The sequence below is a fragment of the Chionomys nivalis genome, chromosome 2 (genome assembly GCF_950005125.1).
Source record: "Chionomys nivalis chromosome 2, mChiNiv1.1, whole genome shotgun sequence".
Taxonomy (NCBI): Eukaryota; Metazoa; Chordata; class Mammalia; order Rodentia; family Cricetidae; genus Chionomys; species Chionomys nivalis.
Genome location: NC_080087.1, coordinates 130,624,962 through 130,644,768, shown reverse-complemented (window position 1 = coordinate 130,644,768; position 19,807 = coordinate 130,624,962). Strand labels below are relative to the sequence as shown.

Below are 19,807 nucleotides of genomic sequence, written 5' to 3'. Positions count from 1 at the left end.
TTGAGGTGTGTTTCTTGTATGCAGAAGAAGTTTTCATATCCAATCTGCTAGCTTGTGTCTCTTTATAGTTGAGTTGAGTCCATTTATATTAAGAAATATTAATGACAAGTGATATCTATCTCCTGTTATTTTAGTTTTCATTGTTGGTGATGTTATTTTGTATGTTTTCCCTTTCTTTGTGATTTGCTGCTGTGAGATCATCTATTGTCTGTGTTTATTTATGTTGATGTGGACGATTTCTTGGGTTGCAGTTTTCCTTGTAGTACTTTGTGTAGTGCTAGGTTTGTGCCTAGGTATCGGTTAAGTCCGTTTCTGACATGGAATGTCTTGTATTGTCCTTCTATGGTGATAGAAAGTTTGGCTGGGCATAGTATTCCAGGCTGGCAACTGTGGTCCTTTTATGTCTGCATAATTCTCTGACAACCATTTTAAAGGTAGAGCTGTTGGTACCTTTAGAAGATTAGCAACTTGTTGTGCCCTGATTTTATACAACCTGAGTAATAAGTGACTGTTCTTTATGGTATCTTGTAATATTTTCCCAGAGACATATGTTAATTTTTGTTTTGTTTCTAATATTGGAGGAATATTAATTTGAACATTTTATTGCTGTAGCAAATCATATCCCCACAAATTCATTGCTATGTTAGCCACATACGGTTTTAATATTCTTCTCTGTCCTTCTGGCCTTATATATTCAACCCACCTTGTGGTCTGCTTTACCTGAGATAAGTTTTGATCCCTAAAAACTGAATATTTACTTTCTGAAGAGGCCAATTTGGATGCCAAGATTCTGATGAAATTATTGTTACATCTGTACACATGTACAGACCTTCAATGACGATGTCATTTATTTGTAATTTTAACTTTGGTCTTTTTTTTCTTTATAGAAGTTTGCCAAAATAACCATTTTATAGTTTCTCCTGAATTTTTTGTCCTCACTTCTATAGCTAGTCTATCACCCAGAGCAGTATGGTTTCTTACAATAGACATTAGAAGGAGGCTCCTCTACAATGGCAGGAAATGACTGAACCCACTTTGACATAGGGGCCAGCAAGAGGCCCCTCATGGATTTTCCCAATGGCAAAGGATCACCTTGACTATCCCTTGTTGACCTACATTTATTACTCCAATGCCTTCATTTGCCACACCTTCTACATAAACCAGAAGAGAGGGGAATTCTGAATGGATTATGCTTAGAAAAAATTGTTTCTAGTAACATCCTGTCTACAATCCTATTTAAAGTGACTTTGTTTGCCACAATTATAACATTTGACATTTCAAGTTTTTCTCAAACCTCTGGAAATCACCTCTCTTCTACCATGCATCATCATGGTCATGGGACAAAATGTTAATTGTATCTTGAACCCATTCCTCCAAAGGTGCTGACCTTGCCTTTAGCAGCCTAATTATCCTTTCACATAGAGAATTAGCATTTTCAAAAGCCAGAGGTTCAATTTTTATTTGTCTAACTTCTGAATTTGGTATTCTTTATTATTGTTGATGTCAACCTTCGTAAGAAATCTGTGAAGTTTTTTGGGGGGCCCTGTATGGCTTTAATAAATTATTTAATCTTTTTTTATACTTCTTCAATTCTGCCCCAAGCATTTAAAGCTGCATGGCATAAAACCAGGGTGTGGTCATCATATACAGCTTGCCTTTCTATAGTAGCATCATCTCCTTCTCCAGGAATTTGATCTTATGAATTTTCCGTATCTCTAGCTTTCCTCTGTTGTCCAATACTCTTAGCCTCTTCTATGAACCAGTTACTCTATTGTAATTGTGGAACAGGCTCTAAAATAGCTTTAACCAGCTCAATCCATGCATTAGTGATAATTCTATTACAAACTGACCATGAGGTTAACATTTGCTTCACAAAAAGTGAATGCATGCCATTTGAGACTATTGCTTCCTTGAATCTCCTTAAATCTAACATTGGCACAGGAGTCCAATTAGCTGTCATAGAGGCTCTGTCATTTGGCAAGTCCTGTAAGGTTACTGGTTATATTAAAGTTGGTTGTTTGAAAACATTAGGCTGTTCCTCTCTATTATTACAATGCAACACTGACATTAGTTCTCCATTCAATTCCTCTGTCTTGATTTGAATATCTCTGTGGCCTGTTTTATTAAGTTTTCTAAGGTCTGTATCTCAGCATTCAGATTAACTAACTTGTTAGTCATAAGACAAAAATGATAAAGCTGATAATGTTTATAATTTATATTACATGAATTCCATCTAAATTAGGTAACCTCTTATTTAATCATTCCATTTCCAAACTGTCCATCATATTATCATACAGAGACACAAATCCCTTCTCATGGTGTTTCCCATATTTTAATGTGTTAAAAAAAACTCTCCCTTTTAATCAATTCCTCTCTTTAATAATTCCCAATTGTCTTACCAAAACTGCTGATGATGTTGACGAAGATGTGAGGCTGATTGCTGCTGTGTAGAACAGTAAAAGCCTGACTGGATTTCAAGGCAGCCACCTAGTTTGGCAGCAGCCCAAGAAAGGCGTTCAGGGAGAGCCCTCCAGGAGATGAAAAAAGAAAACCTAGCTATCAGGGCAGTGACTCTGGCCGCTTGTTGCTCTGGACTATGCCAGTGACTGTAATGCCACAGGCAAAAGGCTTTATTGTGAATTTGTATGCCAAATGCTGGCACCAAATGTAACATGAATAATAAAAACCCAGAGAGAGATATTGGGGTTCAACCTTAGGATCAGAAAAGCCAAGCAGCCAGCCACTGGCTCTTACCTCTACCTCAGACTGAAGTGGACAATCCTGTCTCCAGATATCCTCAGATAGAGACTGAGACTGAGACCTGTCTCCTTCCATCTTATATTCCTCTTTGTTGCTGGCATTAAAGGTGTGTATCACCACTGCCCAGTGTCTATGGCTAACTGCTGTGGCTGCTGGGATCAAAGATGTTTGCAACCACTGCCTGGCCTGTATGAATAACTGATTAGTGTGGCTGCTTTGCACTGATCTTCAAGCAAGCTTTATTTATTAAAACACAAATAATATATCACTATATAACGCCTTTTTAAAATTTTATTTGGTGAATTGTTTGTTTGTTCTTGAACTAGGACCTTGCTTTATTACCAGAGTCACTGAAACTCATGATGTAGCCCAGGCTGGCATCACATTTGCAGCTATCCTCCTGCCTCAGCATTCCAAGGGCTGGGACTACAGGAGTGTCTCACCACATGAGTTGACATCTTGGAGAATTGTGGTTAACTATGAAGTGTTGTCAGGAATATATGTGTCACAGGGGAAATAGGGCCAGGCCATCTGGAGACTACCTCTAGCCTAGAACCTTGTGGAGCAAAGAACAGCAATCTATCATACCCTTTGTTCCCACTGGAGGCAGGGGGATGGACCACAAGACCAGGAGGTGTGACTTCCATTTGCAGCTGTTCCCATGTGACTCAGAGAATCCCTTGGAGATGATGGCATCAGTAAAGAACGTTCACTGATGTGGTGGGAAGACCTGATAGGAAAAGGACATGGGGCCAGGACACCAGCAGCATCTGTGACATCAGTCAACTGCTTTCATTTGTGTCCTGAATAGCAAACACTTCTTTGAAATTCTTCTCAAACTCAGACTCCAGTCTAAGTCCCATTTGGCCAAAGTTATGGTCCTAGAAAACAACAAAGGCAAGAATTATGGTGCTCATTATCAGTGAGAGAACCATCTCCTCAGCATGTCTACCCTCTGATGGAATCTGTTAACTTCATGGTCCAGTCACATGTAAGGTAACTCAGACTTCGCTATTTCTGAGAATCATGTCTCTATAAAATAACAAGCAGAAAAAATTCAGATTGGGGAGTTGACTCAGTGTGCCAATATTTGCCACACAAGTGTGAGTACCTGAGTTCAGATTCCCAAAACCCATGGAAAACTTCATGTGGTAACACACATCTGTAATTCCACCACCACAGTGGTGACAAAAGAATTGTCTCAACATGGTGATATGTGAAAAACACCCACGGTTGCCCTCTAACTTAATCCTCATGTGTAGCATGACACAAATGCATCTGCATTTACACATGAACATACACACACCCATGTATACATATACATCACACATGTCCATACACACACATATATATTTAAACTAGTGTGAAGGTTTCCAAAAAATGGTCACCACAGGAAGTGACAATATTAGGAGTTGTGGCTTTATTAGAGTAGGTGTGGCCTTGTTGGAGAAAGTGTGTCACTGTGGGCCCATTTTGAGCTCTCCTATGTTCAAGCTACACCCAGTTAGACACAGATTCCTTCTGCTGCTGTGCATCAACATGTAAAACTCTCAGTACCTTCTCCAACACCATGTCTGCCTACGCATGATACAGCATGATGTTAATGAACTAAACCTCTGCAACTGTAAGCTAGCTCTAAATAAGTTTTCTTTTATATGAATTGCATGCTCATGGTGTGTATTTACAATGATAGAAACCTTAACTAAGACAACTAGAATCTAGATAAATAGCTTGGTGATCATGCAGGCTGCTGTAACATTAGCTTTGGGGGATCTGAGGTCTCTGACCTCCACAGGTAACTACACTCACATGCACATACACTGTGACATGTCTACCTAATGCACACACACACATGTGCCCCCCACACACACACGGATTAAAAACTTGTGCCTTATTACAGGAAGATATGGGAAACTAGACTTTCCAGGTACCAGAAATTAATGAAAGCGTAACCAACCCAGTGGAAAGAAAATGAGATGCAGACAGAGAGGGATGCTGACCTTGAATGTGGTCCTGTGGTTCTGGAAGATGAGCCTCACATCTTGCACAAACTCTTTCACGTGGAAGTAATCTCTCCCTTTAAGCTTTTTCTTGATCAAGTCCAACCACATAGGTTCCATTATACCCACAGATGTCTCTCTAAACTGGTGACAGAAATAACAATGGGAGAGTGATGGACATGACTCAGCTTACCTTCCACAGGGCCCCAAAAAGGCCACAGAAACAACTGAGTCTGTGGTCCTGGGAGATTGTGATCCCAATCCCGCAAATGCCCCTCACATCCATGAAACATCATAGTAGCCAGTGATGGGAGGCTCACCACCATTACTTACATAATAATAATATGGCATCTTGGAAAAAAAGGAACTCTCAGAACAGCAGTAGACTCTCAAGAGGACAAACTCACACTTCTGCGAAAAAAGAAGACTCAATCAAAATGACTTATTAAGACAGAATCCATACACATACCCAGGAGGAAGGCACCACTCAGACCTATCTGGAATGTGCCTCAACATGAGTGTCTCTTGGTTACAGACTTATAAAGGCTGAATTAGTTCTTCTGCCAATGGGTTGTGCTGTGACAATAGCATGATGGAGTGTGGCTTGGAGGAGCAAGCTCCATTGCTGCTGTTCTTCTGTGCTCTTCCAGGGGAAAGGAGAAAGTGTGGGGTTCACAGGGACTCACCAACTGCTCCTGGGGCGCCATCCGCCTCTGCAGTACCTCAGATTCTGAATGAGTCTGTTGGCTTCCTAAGGACTGCATCCTACAGAAGATGCAACTCCATGGTGTCCTGAAAAGTTGAACATGAAGTGAGCAGGGGACAAGACCTGAAAACAGCCACTGTTGTATGCCTGCCACTGTGCTTTCAGAACGGCTGGTGGTGTCATCTGGGGGAGAGGACCCTGGGCTCTGAGGGACCCCATGTAGGATCTTAAGCTGCCATTACTCCGATCAGAGTTGTGGTAGGAGCCAGTCCTTGAAAAAAAGTAGGATTTATGGTCAGTGGGGGAAACCACATTTCTGGTTTCTGGGAGCAGAGAGGCTAGGCTATTAGGTCTATACACAGAAGATGGTCTTCCACAAATTCTGGGGACTTTAGACCTTGATTGGTCTGTTACAACCTGGGTAAATGTGGGTAGTGGTCGTATTTCCTTCTTTTATGAATAAATACAAAACAAAAGAACTTGGCATATGCCACTCTCAATCCTTGCACAAGGGGCTCTGGTGAACAACTTTGAGGAAAAGGCAGTAGTAGTTAGTCTGTAGACAAAGGGTCCAGCCTTTTTATCAGAGGAGAAGCTTCCCCTAACACAGAGAACATCAACTTCTTGCTGACAGCATCTAGAAATAGTTCTCTGCATCTTCCTGTTTGGTGTCTGTTATAAGAGCTCTTGCTTACCCCCTATTGAGGCACAAGCTCACAATCTACAAGGGTAATGTGTGTGACAAGGAGAGTGTCTAGGAGAAGACAGAGAAGGGACCACAACTCACTTCTCAGCCTCCACCGCAGGGATGTGACACTCCTCATGGAAGGCTCTGGGGCAAGTGTCACAGCAGAAGAGCAATCCTACATTCTGGCACACCTCACATTCATCTGAGTTCTGCATGTAGAGAGTAGAACATTTACATCACTGAGAGAAGAGACCCACAGAGCCACTACTGTGACAATCCTCGACGTGTGGCCTTTACATGAACCTGCAAGAGCATGGATGCTTCTTCCTGGGATACTAAGGAACAGCTTGGAATGTAAATTGCAGAACAAGACTTGGTGCTCTTCAGTGAAGTTTGATGGAAGGGAGCCATGAATCAATCCCAAAACAATCTTTCTTGGAAAACCAAAGATCCTGACACAGAAAGACTAGCAACAAAACAAGATTTTTACATAATATGACTAATTTTTCTATCATATACAAAAAAATGAGTTTCTGAAATAAAATATTAAGTCCATTTTTTCCATACAGCAATGGCATCAACTCATCAAAGGGAGATGTACTAGGAATCTATTGGATGGAATAAACTAAGAGAATATCACATCATGTAATTGAGCATGAACATGCAATGAATTGAAGAAAGGGTCTGTAGAGGAGTGTTTTAGATAGTGGGTTCTATAACTAGAGACCCCTGAGCCAGTGGTGGGCACTCTGAGAAGTCAGGATATGAGTGCAGATGACCAGCCAAGTGGGTACAAAGCAAAGAACTCTATGGCTGTTGGAATCTTATAGAAGATTCCACATGACCCAAGAAAATGCACATGTAAGACCTGGAGTCACCATCTCTAAAATCCAAGGTCTGTAGTCATGGCAACCACCCAGGGTGGAGACTAGAATGGTTTTATTTGTGAACCTTTGAGCATGTCTAATAGAGATTATATTAATTACAGTTAGACCTGCCCACTGTGGATTCCTGGAGCGTTGCATGGAGAAAGTGTAGTGATCATAAACACACATTAACTCTGTGCTCTGTGCTCCTGGTGGATGTGATAGGAGCAGTTATTTTATGTTTCTCCCACCTTGACTCCCCTGCAAGGATGGCTCTGCCATCATTTTCTTGAAACACAGAAGAGATCTCTGTTCTATGAAAGAGAAAAACCTTCCCAAATCAATGGAGATTGGACATCTTTCCAGATCTAACACAGAGAGCCTTTAGTCAAATTTGGCCTAGTCACATCTGATGGGAACAGCAAAAGCCAAGCAGAGCCACCTTTGATTTTTATCTCCACCTGCTGTGTATTTAGGGGCTTTTAATATTTGTACATATGGTCTGTATTCTTTCAATTATATTTTAAATAAATGCTGATTGGCCAGTAGCCAGGCAGGAAGTATAGGTGGGACAACCAGACAGGAAGTACAGGTGGGTCAATGAGAACAGAAGAATTCTGGGAGGAAAGAAGTCCTAGTCTGTAGTCATGACCCAGCCAAGAAGAAGCAAGGTGCCTTGTCAAATAAGGAACCAAGCCACGTGGCTAACATAGACATGAATAATGGGCTAATATAAGTTATAAGAATAAGTAAATAAGAAGTCTAAGCTACTAGGCCAATCAGTTTATAACTAATGTAGACCTCTGTGTGATTTCTTTGGGACTTAATGACTGCAGGAACCAGGCAGGTCAGAAAACCTTAGACAACACATATTGGGAATATTGAATTGATGTTAAATATTTCATGAATCATTTATGCCTTCTCCCAGGAGTACTGCTTCTAAACTTCCCCAGGAAAGTCTTGAACATACTACCCCTCCTGCTTATAGGGAAATATCCTTATCTACCTCCAAGGTCTTCCTTGAGGTTGTGACATACGTAAAAAACAGAGGTCTCTTTATGAGGCTATGAGATATTGTTAAAGCGTCTATCTGTTCCTGTAGTTACTCAGGACCAAGATAATCAAAACAAAATAACCTTGAAAAGGTTATAAAAATTTGGTGGGCTAGAGGAATTGGCCACAGATCAGATTGCAAGCCTCTTCCCACTGTACACTCAGACAATTACATGGCATATACAGCAATAAAATTAGATTATCTGCAGTTATATTGATTGTCAAAGTATGGACTAAAGTGACAATAAAAAGAATGAGATGTCAGGATCTCCTTTCTTAGAAAAGTTAGCAATACAGTGTCACTGTGGTATAGTGTAACCAAGGAACAACAGAATGCCAGGATTAGATATATAGACAAATATAGAAATATAAAATATAAACATTGTATTATACCAGAATTTGAATAATAACTGCAGCAGCTTTGGCCTGAAGACTTTTCTTGGGATGCCTCTAGATTCTTAAAAATTGAGTTATAGGGTTAATGAGTAAAAATAACTGTTTTTTTAATGATGTCAAATCATGAGAGATAATGAATGGAAATGATAACTGTTCTGTCATTGTTTATGAATGATGACTAAAAGATGAACAAAAGGAACTAAAACACATGTCCCAAAAAATTTGATATGCTCTATGTCTTGAAACAACATGAATATATGCCTGATTACTAAATTCTGCATAAACAAAGAAGCACTTTGACTGAGAGTCAGTCAGGCTGCAAGATTCTCCTGATGGCCTGGCTTACCTTCTTCCCTTGTCAACTCCTAACATCCTCTGCTGGGACCTGTCTACAACCAGGGTTGGCCCTCAGCACAAATTCAGTTTTCATCTAGAGAAGTTCAATTTTGACAGTATTTGTACCTGGTTACTACAAACTAAGGTCTGTTTATTAAAACCAATAGGCTGTATAGAGCAATGCTAAAGAAAGCAATGCATATCCACCATATGGTACATAAATACATGTGTGCTCAAGGTGTTTAAGTGGTTTATGACTGAACCACTGCTGTGCAGAAAGAGTGGCATGACACCAACATTAAGGCTCAGTGTTAGACACTGCCTGGATAGCAAGGAAACTTAGAAGTTTTAAGTGGAGTGAGTGGATTAAGGCACCCACTCAGGAGATTAAGGCAGAAAAATCATGAGTTTGAAGAAAAGTTGAAACCTCTGTACCAAAAACACATAACTGAAACGGTCTAAAACAATCTATAAGTTCTCTGCAGCACTCTCCTCCTACAGGTGAAGCCCCTTAACTAGCAACCCCTATCATTCATGATTGACAGTTTACAATTCACTTTCACCCAGAGAACTATTCAAACGGGTACCTCACAACCTCCCTTGGGAAGCTGGTGGAGCTTTCCTATGGTCAGTTTTGACACAGGAACCAGAAAGTGTCTGAGTTCTCATGGACAGGAGCACATGGGTTACTGGTGCCACCCTCAGAAAGAACGGTGACAGTTGGAGAACTGGGTGGTAACTCTATGACCATATAGATAACTCCCATGTCAGACATGGTGGAGCATTCCAGGAATTTAGGCACTGGAAAGTTGAGACAGGAGGATCAGGAGTTCAAGGCCATCCTTGGCTACATAGTGACTTTGAAGTCATTTGAGCCTACATGAGATCCTATCTCAAAAAAAAAAATCAAAAAAAGATGAGAGGAAGGGAAAGGAAGAGGGATGATGTGAAAAAACAATCACCCATGTAGTCCATGGGCTATTGGGAAAATTCTACCTTCTTGTGGCCATCTGAGGGACAAACATGAGACTGATCCGGGAACTTGTCCACCACTGAGTGAATGGTGGGAAGAAGAGAAGTAGGCAAGGTGAGAGGGTCAACCAATCTGTTACATCCACCATCTCTGCCTTTAGGAAAAGCCTGACCTGAGGCATCAGTCTTGTTGGTTTTGCTCGATCACCTAAACTACTGGACCACTTTCCTTCCTGGGTCCTTCTCCTTTTCCTCCTCCAGACACAAAGGTTGAAGTTCCTTAGATTTCTATCCTTGGCCACATTCTGTCCATATGATCAGAGTCACTCTCCAGCTGCAGGTTTCCTTTTGTGTCCTCAGCTTCAGAGTGTCTCATCTCTCCTCTGCACCCCCACATGTCCTAATGCTCAGCAATGTCTCCTCCAAAACCCCCTAGATGTACTTCAAACTCATCAGCTAAACTGTAGCCATCATCCTGCTGCACCCTTCTCTTTCTTCGACATTTCCATTTTAGAAAACATGCTTCATACACCTCAAACCTACGAGTCCATCCTGCTTCTATGCTATTTCCCATTTCCCAAATCCTTCCAGTTCCTTGTCCTCAGAACACTAATTATTAAGTTTATTTAAAATTTTGCTTTGTTTACCAAGATCCACAAAATACAAGGATGCTGGTGAGTGCAGAACATTGACAGGACTTGAAGGATTAGGATGACTTTTCTTGCTTGTCAACTTAAATATATCTGAGATGAACTACAGTCCAGAAATGGAGGACACATCTGTGATTTGAATCTTGAGGCAGGAAGACAACATGCCTTTGATCAAAATTTTGAGCCAGAAAGATACAGGCATTTAATCCAGATCTTGAGGTGGGAGGATACATCTTTAATCTGGGCCACAGATTCTGCTGGGAGCCTATATAAGGACAAGGGAAGAAGGAAGAGATAATCCATTCTTCTCTTCCTGCTTGCCCTTGCCTTGCCAGAACATCCGTTCCTTCACTGGCACTGGAACCTACCTCTCTGAGGTTCTAGCATATACAGAGGACCAGCTGAAACACCCAGCCTCATCGGACTGTGCAACTACTAGATTCTTGGACTTTCATTCACAACTAGCCCATGTTGAATTAGTTAGACTGCAGTCATTCCAATAAAGTCCCTTTTTGTGTAGATAGACAGACAGACAGACAGATAGATAGGTAGATAGATGATAGATAAGCAGACAGATATATAGATGATAAATAGAGATATACAGATAAATAGATGATAGATAGATAAATTAGATAGATAGATAGATAGATGATAGATAGATAGATAGATAGATAGATAGATAGATAGATAGATAGATAGATAGATAGATGATAGATGATTGATTCTTTCCATGAATTCTATGATTCTAGAGAACCCTGACTAATACAGATTTTGGTGCCAGAGTGGTTCTACAAAACGGAAGTATAAGGATGAATCTTTAAGTATCTAAGAATGAGTTTTTTAATTCACCAGCCCCTTCAGGTACTGAAGCCTCTCAGAGGCACTCCATCTCCTGGGAGCTCAGAAAGTACTAAAAGCCAATAGTGTAAACTGTATTACAAACTTAAGAATATAAATGCCCTTGACTATCTAGATTAAGGAATTGTGAGTAGCAAAGGATTTGGTGACCCTATGTAAGAAACTTTTAACAGTTTGGGGGAAAATAAATGATGTTGTTAGCTGGTTGCTCTTTGCATCCCTGGAGAAACTGATAAAAAGGATAGGAATGAGCTCTACAATAAAATTAACCAATTTCAGAATGCAGTGAAGGACAATGAACTTAAGGCTGACCTTCTCCAGATGTGAATAAACAGTCTAAAAGTTTCTAAGTGTGCCCTGGAAGAGAATCTTCCCACCAGTAGCCACAGAGCTCAAGTTGTGGGCAAACTGAATCTCTTATTACAAGGTTGCCTGATTTAGAGCCTGAATTCAAGTTTCAGTCTCAGGGGGTCATCAGAGGAAGTAAGGACATCAATTGGTAAATAATGGGATCCTATGTCTTGGGGTAGGGATGTGTGGGAAGACCCTACTGAAGTAGAGAACTTTGAACCCTCAGATCCTAAAGGGTTTATCTCACCTGAAGGAGTAGTACACTCAACCCTACTCTTTCACCTTTTACTGAGGTCATCAATCCTTCAGTGTCTGCTAAAACAGCAGTGACTTTCTCTGAAAGAAATGCCAAGCAAGACAATACTGACGTCCCTCAAGGCCTACCAGTAATTGCCTCTAGACCTATAACCAGACTCAAGGCAAAGCAGGTTCCTAGAGCAGATGTAGAAAGTATAGTCTGTGAAAAAAATGTGCTATACTACTAAGGAGCTTACGGATTTTGCTAATTCATTCAAGCAGAAATCTGGGGAATATGCATGAATATAGATCTTAAAGGTGTGGGGTAATAGTGGAAGGAGCATAAAACTGGATCCAGCTGAGTTTACTGGTAGGGGCCCACTGAGTGGAGATTCTAGGCTTAATATGGAATATCACACATTTAAAAAAATATGGGTGTCAAAAGCATGCTTGAATAGTTGGCTGAAGCATTTATCAAAAGTTGGCCTGCTGAAGAGGAGTTGAAGACGACTGATATCCCTTGGCTTAGTGTTGATGAAGGGATTGTAAGACTCAGGGAAACTGTAATGCCAAAGTGGGTCCACTGTGAGGAACCCAATCCTCCACAATGGGAAGGCCCAGAAGACACGTCCCTCACAAAATCCTATAAGACTCAAAATGGTGGGAGGGGCATCTGCAATTTGAAGAGTTTTGTTGTCACCGTTTCCTTGTGCCAGACCTTTGGGTTGGAGATGCTGCTGCTCAACAGAACAAATTAAATGCAATGAGTTTAATTGGAACAGTTTATAGCACTGATTCTCCAGAGGCTATTGTCAGGTGACTATAGCTATCACAATGGACAGTGTAGGTAAAACAATGTTCATAATGGCTGAACCTGTAATGGTCAGCACAGATAAGGTGAGCTTTACAGTGGCAATACTCATATGGACCTTTGGTGCTGGCTAAACAATCATGGTGTTTCCAGGTATGAAACAGATAAGAAACCTACTGCAGTTCTGTTTGACCTGTATAAGCTGAAAAATTTTCAAACATAGAAAAGGAAGGCTACACTGGGTCATGGCAAAAGGCAATCTTAACCAGTGATGTGAGATTTCCCTCTGTATGCTGTGATTATCATTAATGAATAAAGAAACTTCTTTGGACCTATAGCAGGGCAGAAGTTAGGTATGTGGGGAAAACTGAACTGAATGCTGGGAGAAAGGAGGAGTCAATAGAGAAGTCATGGAGCCTCTGTTGGAGACAGACAAGCTGAAACTTTGCTGGTAGGCCATGACCTTGTGGTGTTACACAGATTACTAGAAATGGGTTAAATTAAGATGTAAGAATTAGCCAATAAAAAGCTAGAGTTAATGGTCCAAGCAGTGATTTAATCAGTATAGTTTCTGTGTGGTTTTTTCAGTTCTGGGCAGCTGGAATAAACAAGCGGGCCCTCTTTGCAACAAACCCTGAAAGGTACTGGTGAAGGAAAATCTTCACAGTGGGCAGAACTTCAGGCAGTAAATGTGGTATTACAATTTGTTTGGAGAGATAGCCAGATGTGCAATTGTTCACTGATTCATGCACGGGCTGTAGCCAATGAATAGTCAGGGACTTGGAAAGTGCATGATTGGAAAACTGGTGAGAAAGACATCTGGGGAAGAAGTATTTGGATAGAGCTATCCAAATGGGCAAAGATGCAAAGATACTTGTGTCCCATGTAAATGCCTATCAAAAAGTGACTTTAGTTAAAGATGAATTCAATTATCAGGTAGCGGTCAGCCTCTTTCCCCAGATATTCCTGTCATTGCCCAATGGGCCCTTGAACAAAGAGGCCATGATAACTGAGATGGGGTTATGCCTGGGCTCAACAACATGGGCTTCTGTTCACCAAGGCTGACTTTGCTACAGCTGCTGTTGAATGCCAGGTCTGCCAACAGCAGACCAACGTGGAGTCCCAGATATGGCACAATTCTCTGGGGTGACCAGCGAGCAAGCGGTGGCAGGTTGACGACATTAGACAATTTCCTCCATGGAAGTGACAATACCTTTTTTCTTAGTGAAGTTGATACTTATTCTGGTTAATACTACTGCCAAAACCACCATCTGTGCTTACAGAATGCCTAATCCACTAACTTGGTGTTCCACACACTATTGTTTCTGACCAGGGAAGTCACTTCACAGCCAGAGAAATACGACAGTGGACCTACAACCATGAAACCCACGAATCTTGCCATCTTCCTCACCATCCTGAAGAAGCTGATCTGAGAGAAAGACAGACTGGCTTTTTGAAGACACAGTTAAGTGAAAAGTAGGTGGCAGCAGGATGGAGGGTTGGCATAGGGGTCTCCAGAAGGCAGTATATGTTTTGAATCAGTGTCCAATATATGGTTCCTTTTCTCCCATAGCCAGGATCCACAGGGGTGGAAAAGGAAATAACTTTGCTCACTATCGTCCTTGGTGACCCATTAGGAATGATTTTGCTTCTTTTTCCTGCATCCCTAAGTTCTGCTGGCCTTGAAGTTTTGGTTCCAGAGAAGGGAGTGCTCCTACCAAAAGCCACAGCAAACATTTCATTGAACTAGATCTCAAATTTCCCCCCTGGACACTCTGGGCTTCTATCGCCCTTAAACCAACAGGCTAAGAAAGAAAGAACACTGTTAGGAGGGGTGATAGATCCAGATCACCATGGGAAGATTGGATTGCTTCTCCACAGTGGCAGTAAGAAGGAAAATGTCTGGAGTGCAGGAAATCCTTTAGGGTGTCTCTTAGTGCTTCCATGCCCCATGATTAAAGTCAATGGAAAATTACAGCAACCTAATCCAGGCAAGATGACAGAGGGCACAGTCCCATCAGGAATGAAGGTATGGGTCATTTTTCTGGTAAAAGAGCAAAGATCTGTTGACAGGCTTTCCTCAGGTGGAGGAAATACAGAATAGGTAGTAGAGGAAAGCAGTTCTAAAGACCATCTAAGACCACATGATCAGTTGCCGAAATGAGGATTATAACCAACATGAGTGCTTCTGTTGTATTTTGCTAAGAATGTATTTGTGCAGATATTTGTTCTTTCAATATCCTTATCATATGTTATAACAACTAAGAGAATGCTAGTAGGATATCCCCTAAGGGACATTGCCACCTATTCAAAATTTATAATTCATTTCTGGTTGTATGAGGGATACTTATGTCATGTTAGGTATAAGTATGACCTGGTTTGCAATAGAGATGTATATTGATACAATTTTTTTTTTTTGGTTTTTCGAGACAGGGTTTCTCTGTGGTTTTGGAGCCTGTCCAGGCTGGTCTCGAACTCACAGAGATCCGCCTGCCTCTGCCTCCCGAGTGCTGGGATTAAAGGCGTGCGCCACCACCGCCCGGCCTTATTGATACAAATTTAAGATCAATTTTGTTTTATACACACTCACACACACACACACATATATGTTCTTGATTAAAGTATTGTGTTTGTGCAGCTCATTTGAAAATTTAATGTATAATTAAGAAATATAGGTTAATAGATATCATCTATAATAGACAAGCTTATAGTCATATTAGGTTTTCTGGATATATAGAGATATATTCAGTTGGATAGGTATTCTTCAAATCTTTCAGAGACCTTCAGAATATGGCATTTAAAATGTTTAAATTATTAACTTAAGGCTTTTCATGACAATTATTCTCATCTGCTCCTGGCAGGATCAATCTACTTCAAGAGGATGATGGGCATCAACGAGGCTCCTTATGGAGTTTGTTAGCCATTTGGGCAAGAAACTGCTCTTGCCTGGACTGCTTGATGTTATGCTGTATGAACAGGGCATGCAGGACGTACAGAGAAATGACTGCTGAAGTTGCCTAAAGAAGGTGAGACAGTCCTTTAGGGCTCCTGCTTCATGAAAGAGTCTGCCAGACATTCACTGTCAAACTGCCAATATAGGTGGAACTGTCTTTGAAATTTCCTGCTTTATGGAAAAGTCTGCTGAATACTATGGGCCTGTAGGCTGAAGATGGATGCCCCAACAGTACAGAAGAACTTTGGGTGACTATCCAGGCAGTAAGATATCTCTGTCAATTCTAGAGTTTTGTAAGTTGCTTACAATGCACTTAGCCAAGATTATATTCTTCTGGAGTCTTTGACGGGGTTGAAGAACAGATAGTTATGACTATAGTTCTCCTTAGTTATTATGATAAGAGATAAAGTAGATATAAATATTGTAACTATAATTCTTTATTGATAACTGTTTTATTATATGCAATTTTACTCTGTTAAAGTTAAAAGCTTCTTTTTTATTTAAACAGAAAAGCAGAAATGGTGTGGGAAGTCCTGTCTATGTTTTGCTTTTATTCATTAATGAATAAAATGAATTTTATTCATTAACTGCTTTGGGCTTATAGCAGGACAGAACAGAAGTAGGCAGGGAAAACTAAACAGTTCTGCGAGAAAGAAGACAGAGTCAGAGAGGCATCATAGAGTTGCCAGAGGGGAAAGACATGAGCTGCCAGTTGGAACCTTGCTGGTAGGCCACAAGCCTCACAGTAAAAAGTAAAATAATAGAAATGAGCTAATTTAAGAATAAAAGTGAGCTAGAAATATGCATAAGCTAATAGGCCAAGCAGTGTTGTAATTAATAGTTTCTGCATGGTTATTTTGGGGCTGAGAAGCCAGGAACAGACAAGTGGACGCCAACAACACAGGTTAATATATAATGTGCTTGTGAGTGTACATGGCATAGTTATATTATGTTTAGGCATTATTATGGTTATTGTTTTTATTTAGAAATTAATCATGACATAGGGTGATATGATTGTGTGTCCAGTTGACAAGAGGTGGATTTTGGTGGCTAATCTTGGTTGTCAAGTTGACTGTATCTGGAATGAACAACAATCCAGAAATGGAGGCACATCTCTGATTGATCCAGATATTGTGACAGGAAGACAGAATGCCTTAAATCCAGATCTTGAGGTGGAATGACACACACCTTTAATCCAGACCTTGAGGCAGGAAGATACACCTTTAATCTGGTCCAAACCCTCTTCTGGAAGCCTAAATAAGGATATGGAAGAAAGAAGGGTTGGTTCTTCTTTACCTGCTTGTCCTTGCCTTGTCAGTACATCCATCCCTTCATTGGCACTGGAGTGGAGCCTACTTCTTTGAGATTCCAGCATGTACAGAGGACCAGCTGAGACACCCAGCCTCATGGGACTGAGCAACTACTATATTCTTAGACTTTCCATTCACAGCAAGCCTTGGTTGGGTTAGTTGCTTTAGATGGATTGAAGTCCTTCAGCCATTCCAATAAATTCTATATATATTAAAGTTATTCATATAATTTATTAAATATTTTTGAAATTTATTCATATATATATATGAAGAGAGGGATTCCTTCTATAAATTCTGTGACTCTAGAGAACCCTGATTAATACAAATGCTTGAAAACCCTCCAAGGTGACCGAGGGAAAATACCCTGTGTATTGCTCAGTGGTGATGGTTTTGGTCCTAGCAAGATGGGTCCCTGATGGCTCCCTTCAGAGTGACCCCAGGGAATTCATGAGGCATGAGGACCAACTTACTCTGTAGGCAACTATCTGTATGAAGTGGAACGATCCAGACCTAGCATTTATGCATGAAGCCTGGCCTGTTCCTCCTGAGCTTTGCCTGCACTTGGGATGCATGCTGGGACATGTTCTTTACACACACTGCCTTTTACAGATGCTGTCTCCTCTCATAGTTGCTCCTCACCCTTCACTCACAGCCATCCATGCCCACTGTCACTCCAGGCTCTGTCCCAGGGACCCCAGAGATCTAGATCTCCATCCCTCATGTAAATGAGAACATGAGAACCCATGGTGGAACACATGGTAGGATGAGAACACGTGATAAAACACATGGTAGGATGAGAACATGGGAACACATGCTAACACATGATAGGATGAAACATGAGAACACATGCTAACACATGGTTGGATGAGAACATGAGAACACATGCTAACACATGGTAGGGTGAGAACATGAGAACACATGCTAGCACATGGTAGGATGAGAACATGAGAACACGTGATAAAACACATGGTAGGGTGAGAACATGAGAACACAAGGTGAAACACATGATAGGATGATAACATGAGAACACATGCTAACACATGGTCGGATGAGAACATGAGAACACATGGTGAATCACATGGTAGGATGATAACATGAGAACACATGCTAACACACGGTAGCTTGAGAACACATGCTAGCACATGGTAGGATGCAAACATGTGCTAGCACATGGTAGGATGAGAACATGAGAACACATGGTGGAACACATGGTAGGAAGCTTCTGGCCCAAACACACAGACTGGCTCCTCCCGCCTTGGTGGTAATCTTTGTTCATCTCCCAGAGCAGCACACCCAAGCTGACAGGGATTCCCCTTCAGGGAAGAGGCAACCACAAAACAGGCAATGCACCAAGGTGAAGGCTGGGACTTTCCAGGGATTGTAGCTAAGAGTCACTACTTACATGAGAATTAGCTGGGGCACTGGACAAATCCTGTGTTTTCTGCAGAAAGAGAAAATTTGAATGACAATGTTAAATGTAAGATTTAAATGATAGTTGTTTAAATTAGTTTTATCACCACCAGCTTTATTGATGTTATTTTTGAGATAGGTCTCAGGGAGCCAAGGCTGGTCTTAGACTCACTATATAACCAAGGCTGGACTTGAACTACTGATCTTCGTGTTTCTACATATGGAACATGGAGTGCTGGGATTCCAAGCATGTGCCATCATCCCTGGCTAAAATTAGTATTATTACTGAGAATCCACTGGATAGGAACAACTCAAGAGTTCCCATCTAACAAATTAAAGCTTAATGCCAACAGCAAAATCAACTTCAGCCTCATAAAGCCAGCACCTAATCTCCCACTAAGGATTTTTGATCATGACCACTCAATGTATTTCTCAATTTCACTTTCACCTCAGCCTTTAGAAGCCATGGTCTCACGCACCTGTAGGGGGTTCCCATGGTCCCTCCTACTTGACAGAGGGTTCTCACTCTTGAATTCTTTGATTGAAAATATTGGTTTAATTCATTCTGTCTAGAGGGTTTCTCTTAAATATATCTACTTCTTTTCCATACCTATTTTTATGGACCGGTGTATCTCTTCAGAGAAAGAGATGATGTCAAACTATTGTTGGACCCAAAGCAAGTTCCACCTCCTGGCTCTTGGTCCTCAGGAAGCCTTTGTGGAGTCAGGCAAAGAGGCAGCGTCTGGTTTCTATAGGCCGGTTTGAACAATTCTACCTGTCCTCCAACATTAGTGGCTCTCGGCCATTTTTCTTCAATTTGACCACTCAGGATGTATCAGCCATGACCACCAGCACCTCACCCCAGAGCAGCTGAGGTGAGCCTGAAGCTGTGATAGACCAATCATAGCCCAGAACACATAGACTCAACAAGTTCTGGAGTCTGGGTGATCCTAGAGAGGAAATCTCTCACCTTCTGTAGCTCTCCAAGGGCCATAGCCCTGAAAATCAAATGAACCTAAGGCACCCAGGGCTACAGCTCTTTCTCTTAATGGCCTTCTGCCCTCTATTCACAACTCAAAGAACAGGTAGGCCAGCCGCACATTTAGACACAAAATGGACTTCACATTGTTTTGTACATTCATTGGAAAGATTTGTTAGTCTTCCCTTCTGTGACACAGGCCATCTCAGCCCTTAACTCCAGTCCAGGGCCGAGAGCTGGAAAAAAGCAGGATCTGTGGTACAATCACCTGAGAAGGGTGCTCTCACTGTCACTGTTCTAGAGTCTCCCACGTCACACTGTTTGTTATTCTGTAATGTGGACAGTGACTTGGACACAATCCTTGAGGTCCCTCGGGGCTACTGTTTCTATCTTCTGTCCAGTCCATGGGTGTTCTGTGTATAGTTAGCAATTGTGCACTAAAAGATGAGTAAACATGGCTTCGCTTGGGAA

The 19,807-nt window shown here is 41.3% G+C and overlaps 1 protein-coding gene across 1 annotated transcript in view; it reads right to left on the bottom strand.

Annotated features, from left to right (window-relative positions):
* Positions 1-3,046: 3,046 nt before the first annotated feature.
* LOC130869491 (nuclear body protein SP140-like protein) overlaps positions 3,047-19,807 on the bottom strand; it is a 58,614-nt gene continuing 41,853 nt past the window's right edge. The window contains exons 14-19 of the mRNA XM_057761701.1: positions 18,349-18,388; positions 6,254-6,368; positions 5,447-5,552; positions 5,094-5,171; positions 4,761-4,904; positions 3,047-3,641 (exon numbers count right to left, since the gene is read on the bottom strand). Coding sequence (XP_057617684.1) covers positions 3,543-3,641; positions 4,761-4,904; positions 5,094-5,171; positions 5,447-5,552; positions 6,254-6,368; positions 18,349-18,388 — 582 coding nt within the window. The 3' untranslated portion in view covers positions 3,047-3,542. The remainder of the gene's footprint in view (positions 3,642-4,760; positions 4,905-5,093; positions 5,172-5,446; positions 5,553-6,253; positions 6,369-18,348; positions 18,389-19,807) is intronic.